General features: G+C 50.0%; 1 protein-coding gene across 1 annotated transcript in view; it reads right to left on the reverse strand.

The window, feature by feature from the left end:
- Positions 1–20,484, reverse strand: part of Ide (Insulin degrading metalloproteinase) — a 123,527-nt gene that overhangs the window by 58,135 nt on the left and 44,908 nt on the right. Inside the window, exons 13-19 of the mRNA XM_089578182.1 lie at positions 20,287–20,389; positions 19,506–19,601; positions 13,068–13,094; positions 12,921–13,003; positions 9,874–10,018; positions 9,160–9,270; positions 5,881–6,001 (exon numbers count right to left, since the gene is read on the reverse strand). Coding sequence (XP_089434308.1) covers positions 5,881–6,001; positions 9,160–9,270; positions 9,874–10,018; positions 12,921–13,003; positions 13,068–13,094; positions 19,506–19,601; positions 20,287–20,389 — 686 coding nt within the window. The remainder of the gene's footprint in view (positions 1–5,880; positions 6,002–9,159; positions 9,271–9,873; positions 10,019–12,920; positions 13,004–13,067; positions 13,095–19,505; positions 19,602–20,286; positions 20,390–20,484) is intronic.

Here is a 20,484-nt window from a genome sequence, read left to right on the forward strand (position 1 = left end):
CTAACCGACTGCTCATTACAAAAAAATCGGCGCCGGTATCCACCAGTGCAGTAACGTCGTGGTTGTCAGCGGATACCGAAATTTCGGCAGAAACCAGTCGGTCGCAGCGCGTCGTTGAGGTCGTCTGGTCAGGTCGTCGTCGGTCGGAGCGTCGCGGCGAATCTTCGAATGGAGGCTCTTGACACGGTCCAGTAGCGGCGGCCCTACCCCCGGAGGACGCCGTCTTCAGTTTTCCCGACGAGGGGACGCACCTCTGAACTGGCCAGAGGTCGATGGGCGGCCGGGCGAGGAGAACCGCCTTGGGGATGGCGATCTGGACTGGCGCCGCTGCGGGGTCGAGGACTGCACGTTATCAGCCAGGTACAGCTCGATATCCCGTGGTCTTTCACCGTAGCGTGGTCGAGGTGCGTCAGGTGAAAACCCTCTTAAACCCATTCTGCGGTAGGGGCAGTGGCGGAGGATGTGGCCGGGCTCCCCGCAGTGGTAACAGAGCGGCCGGTTGTTTGGCGTACGCCATACGTGCGCTTTGCTCATGGGGGGCCTGTACTCCTGCGGCACAGATGGTACTGCTGCGTTCGGGTACTGCAGAGATGGCACTGGCATGGGAACGACGGGGGAAAAGGCTTGCCTCGCTGGCCCAGGACTTTGTAGTGCCTCGCTGTACGTCATAACAGAGGGCGCCGGGTGTGGTGCTGGGGGCGGCTGCACAGCTCGTCGGATTTCGTCACGGACTACGTCCGTTACGGCAGCGACATTGGCTTGTGGAGCTTCCAAGCGAAGTTTCGCCAATTCCTCGCGCACAACACTTCTCACAAGCTCCCGAAGCTCCTCGGCGGGCAGCGACGTAGGCGTGTACTGGGAAGCGGCTGCTACAGTAGCCTCACGTCCGTAGTGCGCGCCCCGTTCCTGCAGAGAGCGCTCGATACTCGTTGCCTCCCTTGTGAAGTCGGCCACTGTTCTTGGCGGGTCACGGACAAGGCCGGCAAATAGCTGTTCTTTTACGCCGCGCATTAAGTGGCACACCTTCTTCGCCTCTGGCATAGCAGGGTCGGCCCGATTGAACAGACGCGTCATGTCCTCGACGAACATCGCGACGCTCTCGTTGGACTGCTGGGACCTCGAGTGTAGAGCGATTTCAGCCTTTTCTTTTCTTTCGTTGGTGGTAAACGTCGCTAGGAGTTCTCGACGAAACACTTCCCAGGTGGTAAAGGAGGCTTCGTGATTTTCGAACCCTGTTTTGGCTGAGTCCTGCAGCGCAAAGTAGACATTGCGGAATTTGCGCTCGCCGTCCCATTCGTTGAAGCCCGCCACTCAGTCAAAGCTGGCCAACCAGTCTTCTACATCCTCGAACCTGTCCCCGTGGAACGGTGGCGGCGACCGAGGTGCGTGAAGGACGAATGGCGGGGCATTCCCGGAATGCTGAGTCGTCTGGCTAGCCACGGTTGAGGTCATTGCTCTTACCGCTCTTACCGGCGCTGTCAGTTGGCTGAACTCCGGTTGTAGGCCTCGCAGACGGCGGCTCGCTTTGTGGACGGGTGTTGTGTCCACGCGTGGAGAACAGGTATCGAGAGTGTCCTCGCAATCAGAGTACATGGGACGTTACCCAGCGGCTCCACCAAATATGTCACCGACAAACGGGTGAAGAAACAGCCAGGGTTCTAATTAGACGAGGTGGGCGTGCCAGCCAGCAGGCAGCTCGAGCGAGGAAGAAGACGATCTTCGATCACCTCGAATGCCCAAGGCTTGGCAAGTCCCAGCTTAAACAGTTCGGCCGCGGTACGGCGCCACTGATTAGTCGGACGGTGGCAATATTGCTAGAACTTGCGTTGGAAACCATGAGGTCAGCTAGTGGACACTTTTGCGAGCACCGATCGAAGAGAGAATACGCTGCGCCTGCTTGATATGCTGTTTAGACTCTTCACTGATGAAGATGTTAACCAGTATCATGCGGTAGGATTGGATTGGATCTGCAGGTAGCTTCGAAGCTCTATGGCCAGGCTAGGATAGGATTTGGCCGAACACTGAAGCGTTTCTGGGAGATTTTTCTTTCAGTCATACAATCGCACAAAACCATCAAAATTCAGGAGTCTCCTGGATAATTCGGGAGACCTGGCAAGTCTTAAAAAAACATCAGTGTAGGAATGCCCGAAAAATGCTATTACAGTAGACTCTCATTAATATAAACTTCAAGGGACCACAGATTTTTGTTTGAATTATCAGGAGTGCACCTCAATTTGATCCAATACTAAATCTGATTTGCTTTATGGACATACAAATAGTAATACAGCACTCTTTCACCATGCAAATGTGGCTAAATGCTTGAGCACAACATGGGTGAAAGGCATCTATGCAACCAGCAGTCCCAGACTGGTTGTATGGCAGAAAAAGGTTAACAATAATGCACTGGTTCCTACATACAGTAAAACCACATTATTGGGATCTCAAGGGACTGCAAACAAAGATCCAAATTGTCCGAAGCAAGTGGCCACAAAAAACCCTTTCAGAAAACAATCTGGACTGATGAAAAGATAAGCAATGGTCATCTGTTTTTTAGTGAAAACTGCTCGCCCAATGTCATGAATACCAAAGTAGAGCTCCTTCACAGGTGCGACACAGCAGCGGTGGGAGCACCATACAACGAGCAGCTCGCGATGACAGCGCATTTCTGGCACCTGGCCACGTGGAGGGAAGCGAGAAGAATGCTCCCTGATAGTCGCTCGTATGGGGCGACCCCCCTTGGACCGTATCTGAGTTAATGAGGGGCCGAATTTTCAGTTCAAGCAGCTTCAGGCCGCTGCTTTTTTTGTGCGCCAGCAGTGTTGGAAAAAGCCAAAAAGTTTGAATTAAACGAGTTCAAGACAATCTGCGGTACAAATTAGGCAACCTTAAAATGCATTGAAAATATAGCCAGCCAACCAAAATTTTTGAAATTTGTTTGAATTAACCGTAGTTCGAATCATCAGAGTTTATCTTATTGCTCCCAGCCCTTAGTGTGGACTCTGTTTTGGACCACAACATGCAACCAAAGACTATGTATTAAATGCTCATGTGACTTGCAACATACTAAACCCATCTCTCAACCTGGAAACGCAAGCGTTTCTCGAACTACTATTGAAGACCTCCTATGTGCAAAAGCATTGGGTTGAGCATTTACACCTTCTAACAAGGGATACCCTTTGTAGAAAATTCAGGTTTTGTGTGGCCTTACTCACTAGATGAAGAGAAGCTTTGTGGCCCCTTCTGCCCATGAATAAGCAGCAAAAAAAAAAAAAAAAGAATGGAAAACAGGTGACGACTGGCATGCATACCCAGCACCAAGAAACTTGAAAGCTAACAAGAGGTGCACAGCTGATGAAGGCCATTGCTCGAAGGAGGCTGTATAAGCCAGGCAGACTCGTGCAACAACAGCATTAACACTTAATGCACCATTTCTGAATAAGTAATTCAGTGCTACTTTCTTCAGAGGAGCACATAGACAGGCATGAGACGGTGCTCATCACACCATGTCTGTCTCAAAAAGTAGCGCTGAATTACTTTTCTAGAAACAAGCATTACAGTGTAGTCCACTCATAACGATACCAGATATAACGATATATCGGCTATAACGATCAAGTTATTTAGATTTATCAATTTTCCCATTGCCCCTATGTAAAAATAAACCACATATAACGATACGATTAACGGCGATATATCGGATACAACGATAGAATTTTGACCGCCTGGAAAGTATTTACTAGGAAATTTCGTATGAATGCTTGCAAAAAAAATATAATTATTTGAAGAGAATGACGGGAAAAGTGCCGCAAATAGACCGTTGTGGAGAAATCCGCAAGGAGGCGATGCATGCGGCCTTTGGAAGTAAGCGCCATCATCATCGCAATTGCTGGAGAGAGAAGGTGGGAGAAGGGGAGCGTTTTCTTTCCTCCATGGTTTGCTTAGCCGCCAGTCTGTTGGCCACCGCCGTGCCGTGCGAAGGGTGCGGCCGTATCGCTATCGCCACGATCGCACGATTGTACATAGAAGATGGCGCCGACTAAGCGGAAGGCGATCTCTCTCGAGGTGAAGCACCAGATTCACAAGGATTTCCGGCAGGGCTTCAAGGTAGGAAGCCTCACTAAAAAGTATGGGCTTTCGCAGTCGACTATTTAGACAATAATCAAGGCTGTAGATGTCCTCGAGAAGGCCGGCTCCAGCGGCCACGACGACCAGCGAAAGAGGCTTAGAGACCCTTTGTACAGAGATGTCGAAGAGAGTCTCTACCAGTGGTTCCTGAACGCTCGCAACCGGAATGTTCCGATCACAGGACCGATTCTGTCTGCAAAGGCGAAGACATTCGCTTTGCTTCTGGGACGTGAAAACTTCGAGCCCGGCGGAGGATGGATCTAGAGGTTCAAAGATCGCCACGGCATTGTTTATAAAAGCGTGGTCGGGGAGGCTGCCTCGCTGGACGTGTCGGCGAAAGACGAGTGGCTGGCGACAAAACTGCCCCAGCTGTTGGAGCGCTATGAGGAAAAGAACATTTTCAATGGGGACGAGACAGCGGTGTTCTACGAAATGCTGCCTTCAAGGACGCACGCGCTCAAAGGGGACCCGTGCATCGGTGGAAAGCACAGCAAGGTCTGAGTGACAGTGTTTTTGTGCGCCAGCATGGATGGTAGCGAGCGTCTCAAGCCGTTTGTGATTGGGAAATCCAAGAGGCCTCACTGCTTCAGGAACCAACATATTCCAGTCCGCTATCGGAATAACAAGAAAGCGTGGATGACTCGCGACCTGTTTCAGGAATGGCTGCTCGAGTTTGACGGCGCAATGGAACAAAAGAAGAGGAAAGTTGTCCTACTCCTCGACAATTGCTCTGCACACAGCGTCAGCGTGAAGCTGACGTCTGTTGAGTTGGTCTTCCTGCCTCCGAACACCATGGCAGGTCTGCAGCCCATGGACGCAGGCGTAATTGCCAATTTCAAGGCCCTCTACAGACGTCGCATGCTCGAATGGCTGATCTTAAAAATAGACCGCTCGTTATCGCCAGAGCATGCTTCCGGGCCTCCTCACCTGAAGGTAAGCTTGATCGAAGCGGTGCGGTTTGTGTATGGTGCGTGGTACGAGGTGAAGCAGTCCACAATCAAGAACTGCTTTAGAAAAGCAGGCTTCGTGCGTCACGACTGTGCAGTCTCAGAAGGGACAGATGAATTGCTCCCCGAAACTGCCGATGTGGGCGCACTCTGGAATCATGTTGCCGCTTCCGACAACGCCGGCGGAGCGCTCTTAGACGACTTTTTGAACGCTGACAACGCTGCTGCTTCGTGTGAGGAATTCACCGATGAGGCCATTGCCGAGGAGCAGCTATTGCGACAAAAAGCGGCATCGAGCGATGATGAAAAAAGTGATGACGATGACGGCAGCACTCACAACGATGGCAGTGACACCACCACGCCAGCTCCAATGTCTTCACGAAGTGCCTTACAGTCCATCCAGTCGCTGATAGGCTTTATGCATGGTACAGGACTGCCGCACATGCATGCGCAGCAACTAGAGACGATGCATACGGAAATAATTAAGCTTCAGCTGCCGCTCAAGCAAGCGCGGATTTCAGACTTTTTTAAGCGTGATTAACCTATTTATTCTCTTTATATGTACAGCAATAAAGTGTTCAGTGTTCTTTAGTGACTAGCTTTGTTCTATCCGACTGAATCATCGCTGGCAAGTAGGTAAGTCTGCATACACGGGAAAATGCATGCGTGCTCTCGTTTGCTTTTTTTTCTTCATTTTTTTTGGCGGTCCAGATATAACGATAATCGGTTATAACGATCGAATTTTCCGGTTTTCTCAATATCGTTATAAGTGGATTGCACTGTACAACTGCTCAATGACTACAGAACTCACCCTCTGTGGCTTGGAGCATTTCATTGTGTGACCACACCTTCTGGGCCAGCAGCATGTAGGTGTAGTAGACTGCATGTTGGTGTGGTGGCTCAGCAGTGAAGTTCTTCAGGCCACGGACGTACTGTGGTGGCACGAAAGAGTAGAGAGCACTGAGTGGACCTCCAGCATGGTGCTGCCCTTTTAAATATGGTTTGCACTCACTGGACTAAATATTTATCTTCAATAATGCTACCAGCCCAAATGCTATGTCACCAAAAGAAAAGCGATATTAAGCTCACCCTATAAAATAAGACGAAAGAATTACCTGTGGGAAAAGGGTATTTTAAAAAGAATTTCAATCACAAATTTGTCACCACAGTCAAACCTGGATATAACGCAACTGAGAAAAGTTACAAATTTTTTGTAACATACAGGCTTTTGTTACATGTACAGTCGACGACCGATTTTTCGGATTCGGCGGGACCCGAAAAATGGTCCGAATAATCGAACAGTCCGAAAAATCCATAAATTTTTTAACTTTTCGTGGTCATGCCGCGAATGAATGCACTCGCTGCGTGAAGCAAGAACAGTCAGTTTGCATGGGGATTGCAATGACGTTCGCGAAGACCGAGAGGTAACCCACGGGAAGATGCGGGGCGGAATGCAGTCCCCCCCCCCCCCCCCCTCCCTCTCCCCCCGTCTACCGGCGTTTGCTGGCGTCCAAGCCGCGGCGGACGCTGCAGCTGTCCGGCTGTACCATTTTCAATGTGATCGCACGCCCTTTGTAGGCCATCTCGATGGCAATGGAAAGCATCTCATTATCTCCAATGGCAACGATAGAGAACAAATAGCCAAGCCTATCCAAGCCGGTCCGATCGCGCCCGCCGAGCCAATTCCGTTTAAATCCAAGATGGTGCCTTTCACGGTGGCGGCAAACGGGTTGGTAGTGACAGCGATGCCCGCTCACGTCTATATTAGGCAAACTTTGGGTTGTTAAACGATCCCCACAATATTGTTGGCGTCTATTTTAGTCCGAAAATTCGAACCTTTAGACTACGCAAAGTTCAAAATATCGGTCGTGAAAATGTACACGTTCCGATGAGGTGCACGATGGTTCCTGAGCGAAGTCCAAAATATCGGTCGGCTATATTTTTCGCAAGAAGACTTGTAAAGGTTATGCACAAGAAATGATTAATAAACAGTGGTGAACTTACTCAGCAAATGTTTACCGTAACCCCCCCTTCTTGATGTCTTAATAGCAGAGATAAGTTGAACAGTGACATCTTCAGGGCGCTTATCAAGCACCATAAAAATTTTGCAACACAAACTCCACTAGTATGTTGAATCAGCAATAGTGAAAGGCGCAGTAACACAAGAAGGGGCAAAAAACACTGAGCCATAACCGCCGTGGCCAGCCTCTCTCAGTAGGCGGGCTCTGTCCACGTACAGGTGTGGACAAAGCATGCTATTGCCTTCTAACATTGCTAAATTGAAACTGGCACTGGTGACATGTGCAGGATGCTAGTGGACAAATATTGTTTCCTCACCTCTGATAGGGAAGGCGTGACTGCAATTAGAACGGAGGAGTGTTTATGCCCAGTCCACTTACAACGATATTGAGGAAACGGGAAAATTCTATGGTTGTAGCATTGGGACCAGCAAAAAGAAAGCAACAGAACTCCTCCATGTGCATGTAGCCACAGGCATCCCTGTCAAGGGCGCACAGTGTCTGCGAAGAACGTCAACTGGACAGGCATTCAGTGTTTGTCTGGGCCATGCTTGGTCCCAGAGGACGCTGCAATCAACTGGGTACAAGAAGAGAGCTGCCATTGTGAGCAGGCGTCCAGCCACACTGTCATAACAACGAAATTTCTCCCACAATGATCCAAATGTTGGTGGCCATTCTCATAAACAATTAAAATGGGCGGCAGCAAGAGAGTTGGATGCTGCTGAAATACCAATGAAAGCAGTCAAAGTGCATTTTCATGTACAATCTTTTCGTGCACCCGAAGCGGATTACTGCATGCAACACTGGAGGGGGAGATCTGATAAAGTTGCAGTATGCCTGGGAGCACGGCGCTCTACGAATATTGTCCAGCAATTTCAATGAGCTTTGTAGAAGGTGAGCTATCTGTAGTCACAATTTCTTTGCGCTCTTCCCTCTCCTCCTCCGACACCTGAAAGAATATCATGTTTCCATGGAATGAGCTTCCCCCTGCCCTGCCCCTGCTCCAATACATGACAGTCTTAGGCACCCACAATGCCATGCAACCAAATCTCGTACAAACATCTACCCTAAACTAAGAGAACTGTCCCTACCAAGTATGTTTGATGCCAGATACAAAAAGACTGTCCACGAATATTTCTGCAATAGATAATACAGTTTCTTCTGAACCTCTGTCTCTGCTGTTCTATGCTTCCCAAGTTATGTAGAATTGACCACTGCATTTTTATTCCCATTATCCCAATGCAATGTGCGTATTCTGTGTTACTTTTGCAAATTTCCTAAGATTGCCAAGCATTATATCATTTATGAAGAGGGCAGCAGGCGTTTGTCAGGTATTCACCTTCAGCCATCCATTTTTCAGTCTGTGTACCGACAAAAACAAAATCAATACAGAAAGAAAGACCCTTCCTTTGGTCAACCAATGCAGCATTGTTTGGTCTGTTTTTTATTGTCTCTATTGCCGGTCCCATTCGAGTAGGTAAATGTGGTATGGCAGACAACGAAATCTTGTCTGCAGAAATGTCAGTGAGAAATTGAAGCGGCGTGCTAGGCTAGTGAAGAGCCGCGTTTGTCCTCCCTGGCTACGATAGTGGCAGTGTCCCAGACAATAGCTAGCACCCCTGTTGACATCCCTTTGATGATTCAGTAAGCTTAATATTTTCCCGTTTCAAACACAATTTCAGCCAATGCAGAATATCTTGCATGTATCCGTGTGTGTGCGCACCAAGAGTGCACATACAAAGTTGAGTATAGGTGCACTGCAGTGAAGCAAGGATGGTGCTCAAAAACACTGGGTGGAGTTTCAGCAAGTCAGCTGTTTGTCCAGCTTACAGCTCAACATAACATCACCCATTACAAGCTTCAGCAGTGCAATGATGAGCAAGCTTTCTGCTCCAGGGTTTGAGGCATGATTGCCCCATCACGTGGGCTCCTTTCAGGCCCCATTTTGGAAAAACCGCCTGGTTGCTTGCACACTAAGGTAAGGTGAACAGAAATTGCCTAGCTGCTTCTTCATTTGGCATAGGCATTTTGCGCGCTCACTAAAAGCTTGAGCAACAACATGTTCAACTTACAGCTTCCTTGAGGATGTCAAAACGCTGTTGGTCAACCACGAAGTTTGTCATTTTGTCCATAATTTTGGACAACAGCACATGCTGCTTATCATTGTAGCCTCTAATGCTCAGCTGGAAAAAAAGAAAGAAAGAGAAAATAAAGTTAATAGAGAGATTTAGTGCAGCCGGATGCTGGCAGTGCATCTCCACTTGGCCTAAAACGTGAGCTTAACATACTATATGAGCCTCAGTCTTTAGTTATATCTCCACAAGCTATTATATACTCACTGGCTTTCACATGCTTCAATGAAAAAAAAAAAAACTACTCATGCATTCACACCACACATACACTATTCCTGCAATGCAAAGGATACAAAGATGCAGGATAAAATATATGAAATTGGTGCATTTCACTGTTACTAGCACCTACATTGTAGGAAAGTAAAGAATTGGCAGATTTATTTTAAAAAAAAAAACATCACTACATAATACAAATTAGCAAATCAGGATGATTTCTGGACATCCAAGATGGACAGTACTAAGGTGCATTGAATATATCAACAGCACAATTAAAAATCAATCTGTCCCTTCCTGAAGCAGCAGTATGCTGGCTGAAATTTTTGGCTGTTTCACTGGGAGGGTCAGCTTTGGCAAATGGTGTGAAGGTGATAATCTTTTGCCACCATACTATTTACATATTTCTTGCAGAATTAAAAGACAAGGCCAACCACGCACCACAATGCCGTAGATGGTGTTGTCCAGAGAGTAGCTGAGTCCAGCCTGCATGGCGGCGTAGGTGTACTCGTTGAGTGCATCCGTGAAGAGCCGCACAAACATGTGCGTCATGTTGGTGTGATGCGGGTCCTGGTAGGCAACGGGGCTGCAAAGAAGGAAAATAAAAATTCTTACCGTCATCCAGCATTGGCTTATCATTCTGACCTTTGAACCCCCCTTTTTCCTCCAATTTTTCACTTAATCAATAACAATGGTTTAAATACCTTGCCATAACCTATCACTGATCACTAGAACCACAAACGCAGCCCCCAAGGCCGACTACTGCAATGATGCTGATGGCTTTTCCACCAAACGAGCTGTACACACCTCCTGCATCTTTGCAAACAAAGGAGGTGGCGCTGCAGCGGGCAAGAGGCCAGGGAGTGGCGTTGAGTTTAGGTGGTGTGAATTTTCAAGGCACATTTTCAGCTGTTGCGAATCGCGGCAGTGGTTCAAGTTTTGAACCGAGTAATTTCTCGACCTGCACAGGTTGACCACATGCAAGGTGTACAGAAAAATAGTTTGGCACTGTATATCCGGTTACTGGTAAATGGAAAGCGTAGCTGCCTACGCTAGAAGTAGTGCAAAATAAGCATTTTTTGACACTCTGTACTAGCAGGAATGCTTTCACTTGAGGACAGTGGTAAGGAGAAGCACTGACACTGTCCTGACAGAGCCGAGTGCCCTCCTGTTACCAGCCAGGCCAACTTTTTCCCGAGTTCAAATGGCCAACGCAGTGAGTCGAATCCTGAATTTATTTCCTTTCCTAGTCCTAGGTCTTCATCTCTCTCATGACGAAAAACTGCAGCAAAATGTGCAGTAGAAATTCACTCCTTCTTGAAGGGTGGTTTCCGACAACAGAGCACCGCCACCTTAGTACAAGGTGGGAGATCAGAAGAACCCGTCAGTTGCAATGCCGCATTTCTTTGACCAAAATGCAAACGTTCCAAGGCGATAAACATGGCAAACGAGAGACTTTAAGGCTGGCTCTCACCACTCATCCCTTCCCAATTTCTTAACGAATAAAAAATGATTCCATTTGTTGCAAATATCAATCAGGAGTGTAATATACTCTAAAGTCTTTTTTTTTGTTTTGTTTTGTACATGTGCTGTAGAATGTCAGTTATAAACGTTTTCATGTAAAATATGCATGCTAGCGTTTAACCTTTGTCTGCATAAGTATTCAGCATCAAATAAAATTTAATGCACAGAACAGGGCTTCGTGAACATGCCGCCAGAAAATCTTTTCACACATTTATTCAAGACTTGCCGAGGGTGTTAATTATAATTTTTGGGTCAGCAGCCGAGCGCCATAACCACTGAGCCACCGCGGCGGCTAATCCCCTTTTATTCAGCCTGTCAGAAAAATAAACAAAAACATCAAATAAAGCGAGGGACCACGGACAAGAAGCGCTTCCCTTGCTCTATGTTATCCTTTACTGACCATTGTCATGCGACAGCAAAACCGAAGACAAAAGCACACTGCAACTCAAACAATGCCCGCCTGCGGCCGTTTCTTTTCAAACAAGCTTCGTGTTCATGTACTGCCTAATAACACAACTTATGACATATGATGCAGTGAAAAAGCACGAGGCTTTTAGCTCGCATTAAAGCACGCTATTCAATACATACTGCCGTGAAAGGGTGATGCAATTTAGCAGGTTCTTCGACACGAATCTAAACATCACGTCGATCATATTTAGCAATAGCCTCAATTAAACTAAAAATGCACTGAACGTTCCTATAACTTCCACATGCGTTAAAACATGCTCTGCTGCCAACAAAATGCATTCCTTGGCGGTGAGTGCACCTGCCTGTGCACCAAAACATGCGCAATTAAATCGGTCTTTGTCTTTGCACAATTTTAAGCCCACTATGCTGATGCTCAGGCCAATGAGCGCAATAACTTCCTTGCTACAAAGTAGGCTGACTGGCAGCATCGAATAAAGCTGAGGCTTTGCGCTACAGCCGTGGCCCATTCCTTAATTGCGAATTTTCTGCGAGAAACCTATAGAGGCTTATTTATTTTCCTCCCACAGTGAAGCAGCAGGTCAAAACATGCTGCTTCAACAGTGCACGGGCATGATGGGGCGCATAGTAAAGGCCGATTCACACGACAGTCTGTTCGCCCGTGGCCTGTGCATCACGCGTTCATGCGCCACAAAAAACTGGCCTACGATCCGATGGCGTCAAGCGGATGTGACGGACCAAAAGAGCAGACAACGCGCTGGGTGCACCACAGTTGCCAGATTATTTTAAACGCTGGTTGAACTGGTTTTTCCTGCCAACCCATCACTGTGCTATTGAGTGAAAGAATTGCACTGTGGAGGGGGTGCGGCCCTTTGTCCATTTCCTCAATGGCCTGGGCCGTCATGTGAACTGGCCTTAACTGTGGTAGGCACAAGCAGGCGGAACCTGTTTGACATTCTGTGCGAAAGTCGCTTCTGGCTTCAGCACCACCTCATCTTTCTGATGCAACAGCTCATACTGGTTTCAGCATTACAAGGAGATACCAAATAAACTTTGCACACGGTAACACACAGATTCACTCATCATAAGAACGATTAAAAATAAACACACGTTACTGCTAGCATGCAAAGCTTAGGAAAATTGATCTTGAAAAGCTCCAGCCCCGACCCTCAACTATTGCAAAAGTGCAAATCTCTATGGAAATAAAGAAAACACACTTGTGCACACATGTCCAGGGTTTCATGCAAAACTGAAAATGTCTGCAGAGCATGTCAACAAAAAACAAAACATCATTATAGTTGAACTACACACTTCCCAATGCACCACCATATGCCGATTATAATGAGCCCTTTTTAAGGAAACTAATCGTGTTTTGCAGCCATGTTTTTTTCACGAGGAACAATGTACTTGGGAGAGTTTTGAGGCCCGTAGAATGGAAAAGAAGTCAGCCAAGATGATTCTCTGCCACATGTGTATAAATGTGCTTTCTTGCTGACCCATCAAGTACCAGCAGCAACAAAAAATATGCATTCTCGTACCTTTTGAACTCAAAATGAAGCACAGCTTTGGGCAGGTTGTACGTATGGTCTTGCACAAACCAAACACGAGCTCCTTCCGTGTTCTGTGACCACAGAAGGCAGGCGCTGTAAGTCCGAGTGCTCACCAGATGACTACCAATGACTTACCTTAATCATCACAGGCAGTTGTTCGCCCTGCATAGAGAAACTTTAGTTGTGTACATTGTTTTCGTGGGCACCAACCAAACATACTGACACTTGATTAGATCCACCTAGGGCTGTTCAGTGTGCACAGAGCTAGCTGGGCTGAGGATGGGGGGGCCGCATTTTGCTCTTGAATACCCACCACTAGCCAAAAAAAAATTTAGGGGGACACTTAATCACTGATTACATAGGACAATGTGATAGCAGTGCTCTGCGTCCACTTACGAGCTAGCGATACGGGGCCAATCCGCTCCCACAGACACCTTTGCATTTGTTGTTTGATGAGTCGCCTCCTGTGGGACGGCTTCATTTTACGACTAGCAATTCTGTGGGGAGGTACCACCCCACTCGGCATTCCAGGGGTATGCTTCGTTAAAGGAAACATATATCGGTCTTCCGATCCAAACGTTGAGTCGAATAAACAAAGCGTATACTTCGCTATACAGTTGTCGACCGATTTTCCGGACCCGGCGGGACCCGAAAAATTGTTCGAATTATCGAACGGTCCGAAAAATGCATGTACTTAAAAAAATAAACTTTTCTGCGAAAAACTGGTTTTCAAAACAGCGAAAATTGCCGCTCCCTATGTTCTGCCTAAAAGCGATAATATGAGACTCTATCGGAGTCACAGCCGTGCTTTCGTCATGTCCGCACCCTTTCACATCATGATACCAGATAGTGCAACGCAGCCACAGTCATGCCGTGAATGAATGCACTCGCTGCGCGAAGCAAGAACAGTCAGTTTGCATGGGGCAATGACGTTCGCGAAGACCGAGAGGTAACCCACAGGAAGAGGCGAGTGGAAGCAAGCGCCTCCGAATGCAGTCCCCCCTCCCTCCCCCCTTGCATCGTCCAAGGGACGCTGCAGCTGTCCCGCTGTACCGTTTTCAACGCGATCGCGCTGCCCTTTGTAGGCCATCTCGCAATGGAAAGCACCTCATTATAGCGAATGGCAACGATGGAGAACAAATAGCCAAGCCTATCCAAGCCAGTCCGATTGGGCCCTCCGAGCCGATTCCGTTTAAATCCAAGATGGCGCCTTTCACGGTGGCAGCAAACGGGTTGGTAGTGACAGCGATGCCCGCTCGCATCTATATTAGTCCGAAATAACAAACTTTCGGTTGAAAACCGATCACCACAATATTGTTGGCGTCTATTTCAGTCCGAAAATTCGAACTTTTAGACTCCGCAAAGTCCGAAATATCGGTCGTGAAAACGTACACGTTCCGATGAGGTGCGCGACGGTTCCTCAGCGAAGTCCAAAATATCGTGCGAGTCCGAATTATTGGAGTCCGAAATATCGGTCGGCTACTGTATACTCCTGTAAGCGGTCAAGTACTTCATGCTCTCGCAACACACATATATATATGACACGATGCTATGTAAAAGGGCATCATTTCTCTGCATATTGTAACGGCATACGACCTACACTAACCAAGAGCGCGCTGCGGTATGCAAATAAAGAAGAGGCGCGGGGCGAGCGCGAGGGGAGAGCGCACGGCACTAGCGCGAGAGGTAGAGAACGAAAGAGAACCGCCGCGGCCGGTTGTGTCTGGGTCTCCTGCGCCTCTCTGTGCCTTTCTCTGCGCGGGCCCGCCGTCCCGTAACATTTGGTGGCAGCGGTGGGATCATGCCGCTCACCCGCTCCCAGAATCAAGTCCCCGACGTGCCAGTCGACAGGACTCCGCCACCAGCCGACGGCACCGACGACGCAGCGGCCGGCATCGCTACACCTGGGCGCTCGGAGGGGCTCGGTTTCTCCGCAGCGGCTGGACGCCGGTATTGAGCGCCTCCTCGATATTTTTACTCAGCGGATGGATGCATGGGAGGCCCGTCTGACTGCCCAGGCGGGGGAGATGGAGGCGATCCGGCGCGACTTCACGCCGCCTTCTGCCAGTCGAGCTGAACACGGGTCCGGTGCCTCTGGACGTCCCCGCCACCGCTGTACCCAGCTCTGCCATCGTTGTACCTGCGGTCGTAGCCGCCAACAGCGTGCTCGGCGCGGGCGCATCATTGGACGTCGTGGAGTTGCCCACGTTCGACGGCACCATTTCGTGGGATGCTTACCACATCCAGCTGGACAGTATTGCGGCGGCGAGAGGCTGGGACGAGCAGATGAAGGCACGGATGCTTGTCGCCAAACTGAGAGGCTGCGCGACTGAGCTGCTGCAGAACGTGCCGCCCGACCAGCTGGGCTCTTATACGGTCCTGGCGGGCCTCCTCGCCGACCACTACAGTGCCTCAGGTCACCCCCGTGTGCAGTACCGTCACCTGCGAACCCGCCGTCAAGAGCTCGGGGAGACATACCAGGACCTCGCCGCCGCCATTGAGCGCCTGGCTCTGCAGTCGTTGCCGGGGGCGCCTCAGAACGCCGTGGCCCTGGTCGGCACCGAGGCATTCGTCGACCCCATCCGACTCCCTGAGGTGCAGCGCTTGGTCCGCTCTGGGCGTCCTGAGTCCGTCCGCGCCGCCATGGCACTCGCCGTCGAGGCGGAATTGACTTTGCTGGCCACGCGGGGGTCGCCACCGTCTTCCGAGCACAGCGTCCCGGTGCAGGCTCCTCGGTTCTCAGTCCCCACAGCGGCGTCGGCTGCTTCTGCTGCGGCCTGAGGGGACACTACGCGAGGGACTGTGCTGGCCCTCCAACGTCGGAAAACGATTCGGTGGAACGGTGCCCCCGGATAAAGTCCGTCCCCGCACTCCTTAGTTCGCCGCGTCCCCTTCTTTCGTCGGCTTCGATGACAACTGAAGCTCCCTACGTGCTCGTTGACGTCGCCCTGCTTGATCGGCACGTAGCGGCCTTGGTCGACACCGGAGCGGCTGTTAATGTGCTCGACAAATCGCTTATTGTCAACGCGCCCCACCTGCTTCTGCCAGCCGCCAGCTTTCCGACGTTGAGCGCCGCCGCCACTCTTCAGAACTCGAGTGCCTCGCCGTTGTCTGGGCCGTCGAGAAGTTCCGTCCCTACTTGTACGGCCGTCACTTTACCACCGTCACGGACAATAGCGCTCTGACTTGGCTGCAGTCTGCCAAACACTTAAATGCCAAGATTGCACAGTGGTCTCTGCAACTTCAAGAGTATGATTTCACCATAGTGCATCGGCGCGGCTCTGCACATCAGGATGCCGATTTCCTTTCTCGCCACCCTTGTTCCGTGACGGCTTTGTCGGACTTCAGGACTGCGCAAGCGCAGGATCCCGACGTTGCTGCCATAATCCACCCCCTTGGCACCGGCGTCGGCGCAGGTCTCCGCAAACTGCGCCGGGTCTATCAAATGAAGGATAACCTCTTGTGTCATGTGAAGTGGTTCCGTGGTCGACCACCCGTGTGGTTGCCAGTGGTGCCGGCAACACTGCGGTCGCAAATCTTGCGCGGCCTACACGACGCTCCCACGGCTGGTCACCTTGGTCGCAGCAAAACCTACGCACGAGTGTCAGAGCGCTTTTGGTGGCCTAATATGTCCAGAGACGTCAAGGAACACGTGGCGTCCTGCCAGACGTGCCAGTTCAGGAAATCATCCACACCAATAACCAAGCCACCCCCGCAGGCGTTTTCGCCGCCGAGTTCACCTTTCGAACTGGTTGGACTGGATCATTTGGGCCCGTTCCCGAAGACACGCGCCGGCAACCAGTATATTCTGGTTGCGGTCGACTACTTCTCCAAGTGGGTCGAAGCACTGCCCGTTCCCGACACGTCGTCCGCTCATGCCGTCTTGTTTGTGGAACAACATCTTGTTCTTTGGCATGGTGTGCCACAACGCCTCATCACCGACCGCGGGAGCTGCTTTATGTCCCAAGAATTTGAGCGTGCCCTCCGCTCCTTCGGCATTGCGCATTCCACTACATCCGTCAATCATCCCCAGTGCAATGGCCTCGCGGAGCGTGTCAACCGCACCCTTACGGATATACTCGCCTCCTACGTCGCTCCGTCCCACACAAACTGGGATCGTTTTGTTTCTACTGCAGCTTTTGCACTCAACACTGCGGCTCAAGAAACAACGCATGTCACGCCGTTCTCAGTCGTCTATGGCAGAACGCCCTCCATCCCTCTCGACGCGCAGTTGGGCCTTCGCCATCCTACTGCGTCACCGACTGACTGCGCCCAACGACTTCGTTCCGCCCGCCTCGACGCTCAGCGCAACCTTCTCACGGCCCATGCGCGTGCGCAAGTGGCCAATGCTGCAGCACCACCACTTCCCTCCTTCCGGTCCGGTGACTTGGTCCTCGTTCGCCGCACCATCCGCGCGACTGGCCGTGCCGCGAAGCTCTTGCCCCGATACCGCGGCCCTTACCGTGTCGTTGCACGGCTCGGCCCCGTTACGAACCGCCTAGAAGACCTCCCCGAGCTTCGACCACACGGTGTGCAGCACATTTTTCCCGAACATGTCTCCAACATGAAGCACTATGTCTCCGGCACCCACCGTTATCCTGACTTGGCTCCCACGTCCTCCCTAGTGCCGCCCTCCCGTAGCAGCACCAGGCCTCCCTTCCGGAATGCCGCCCCATAAGTGGAGCGCTGTGCCGTGAACGCAATCCCAAGTCCCGCGGTGTGCCCGTCCCGACTGGGCACATCGAAGCCACCCCATCGCCTACAGGATGACTACACGAGGGCAAGCGCGGCGCTGCGCTTCCACGGGCTGACACGAAGCCGCAAACGCAAATACAAATGCCGTTGCCCAACTGTACCGTAGGAACTGAATGTCGTACTAAGTTTGAGTTTAACGGCTTACTGGAACCACTTTCCGAAGGCGGGCAGAAGCCCTCGCAGTTTTCGTACGGCGAGGAGTCGCCTACAAGCAGCCCCGGGATCTACCGGGACCGTTTGGTGCCAGACGACACTGTCATCACAACGTGACGATGCCTCCTGCGCACCAAGCTGCGCCGGTGCGAAGAACCTCAGCCCGGGCTCATCGGGACGAGTTCGATGCCGCCTGCAAAGCGAAGCACGCGCTAGGGGACACCAGCGGTGTCTTCCCCCTCTTATCTTCCTTTCCTTTCCTTCCTTCCTTCCCCCCCTCGGTGGAAAGATGTAACGGCATACGACCTACGCTAACCAAGAGCGCGCTGCGGTATGCAAATAAAGAAGGGGCGCGGGGCGAGCGCGAGGGGAGAGCGCGCGGCACTAGCGCGAGAGGTAGAGAACGAAAGAGAACCGCCGCGGCCGGTTATGTCTGGGTCTCCTGCGCCTCTCTGTGCCTTTCTCTGCGCGGGCCCGCCGTCCCGTAACAATATGCTGCACAGGAGTGCTTGTTGAAATGAGTTTGGAGTGTCGTTGCACACCTTGAAACATGATTATTCTGCCTTCTCTACCATAACTTTGTGATGGCATTTGCTGTCATTGCTACATTTGAAACACAGTTTGCCAGCCCAAGAAGGATGTCACTTATTAGGATGCACTCAATTAATGCTGTTTTCAAATTGCCAAACACAATAAGGTAAATAATTTCTTAAAACAGTGGCATGTATTCTGTGCAGCCTTGCTAGATGACGTGTTATGCAGCAAATTACTGCTTCTGGTGTTCCTAAGTAGTTATGCAGTGGAAAGAAGAAAAGCTTGGAAAAATTCATAATGACTGCATATGACCTGCAACGCATCCGGAGCGAACCAGCAGCAGATTCTTCTTTATAGTAATACAATCAGCCCACACCCAGAGCCCCCAAACTGCACGAACGTTGACTGTGTACTGCTCTTAGCATCAAGGGCAAGGCCCACAGTTTTTCAGCAGCGCTGGGCTGGCACTGCTTCAAGAACTCTGCTCTTGTTGCAGCTCCTGTTTTTCAGCTCGTATTGATAGTACGTGGTTCATCAAACTGTTACATGCGTGTGTCAGAGAGAAAAATATTTAGGCATTTGTCATACTGCGACGGCCCAAAGTTTGCATGCTTTGGGCTCTTCTTTTTTTCAAAAGCTGGCCAAGCTGTGACCTTTAATTTGTATTGCCTGTTATCTAACAGGGGTGTGCGAGTATTGAAATTTTTCGGTTAATGGGGGTTTGGCGTCCCAAAGCCACTCAGGCTATGAGGGATGCCGTAGTGGAGGGCTCCGGAAATTTCGACCACCTGGGGTTCCTTAACATGCACTGGCATCGCACAGTACACGGGCCTCTAGAATTTCGCCTCCACCGCAGCCGGCATCGAACCCGCGTCTTCCGAGTCGGCAGCCGAGCAGAATAGCTTGAGGAATTATTGGGCTCCAACTTTAGCAGAGAACCCCAAAATTAACCGAACAAAACTGCTATCGCCTGCTTCAAAGAGGTTCCCAGATGTGCTGTTGGAGGAAGCAGAGAACATGCCTATCAGTTCCTCCAAAACTATGAGCAGTGTCTTCAGGTACACTTCACACTCATTTTAAGACAGCAAGTAACACTCTGTGCATCGCATATTTAGACAAAATAAATTTTACCTCTGGCTCACGTGGACACTGGTCAAAGTTGCTAGGAATGAACTCGTTGCGCGGTGGCAACTTGAGGTTCTTGTTGACACCAGGCTCCTGCCACACCTGTTGGTGGCAAATGTGACAATAACTAAGATGTTCGCTGAATCAAAACTAGAAGCGGAGGTAACTGCTGCACAAACAAACAAACAAAAATAATTTTTTTCGCAAGGCCAGCTCAGAGTTTACATTTGTGTGTCAAAGCCACAACATTCTTCAGCCAGCCAAGGTGACCAAATTTTCTACCATACAAGGCCCTAAAACCAAAATCACCCAGCGGCCTTTGGTTCTTCAAGTTCCTTTGTCAGCAGAAAGTACGCTGGACATTCTTGATCCAATTCAATCAAAACAACCAAGTCGCCCTGAAGGCAATTTGCATCTCTAACCACATGGTTCCCACTCCACAGCACCACAAGGCACCCACAATGCTCTGCCCAGGGACTGCATTTCATTTTTTTTCATACTTGCATGCATACGCTGATCACTGCTGCTTAGACATGCAACTTGCCCAGCTTCCTCTGCACTGGCAACTGAATTCATCGTATAGCTGTCCTCCAACTGCCATGAGATGATGCAGTAAATCAGGTAGGAATTTTGAACAGGCACAAGAAATAGAAAGCAAACACTGTTGGCCCTCTGAATTTATATTTGGCTCAGATGTTCATCAGCATAGAGGACATATTTCTCTACGAATAACAACCGTCCCAGGGCTCCTTTAATATGAAAACATTGGCAAGACATAGACGCTTACCTTCATGACTGCATCCGGAATGCGATCCAGCTTGTACAATGTGCCGTACCACTTCTCTACTGAATCTGTCTGACCTGTGAAGTGCTTTGCAACCACAGCTACCCTGTAATGATGCATCAGCAGAATCAACTTCACACCTTGACAAATGGATGTTCATGCACATGCCATCGTCAAGGCAAACTCATTATAAGTACTTAA

The sequence above is a fragment of the Amblyomma mixtum genome, chromosome 3 (assembly GCF_055824585.1).
Source record: "Amblyomma mixtum isolate Tamu chromosome 3, ASM5582458v1, whole genome shotgun sequence".
Taxonomy (NCBI): domain Eukaryota; kingdom Metazoa; phylum Arthropoda; class Arachnida; order Ixodida; family Ixodidae; genus Amblyomma; species Amblyomma mixtum.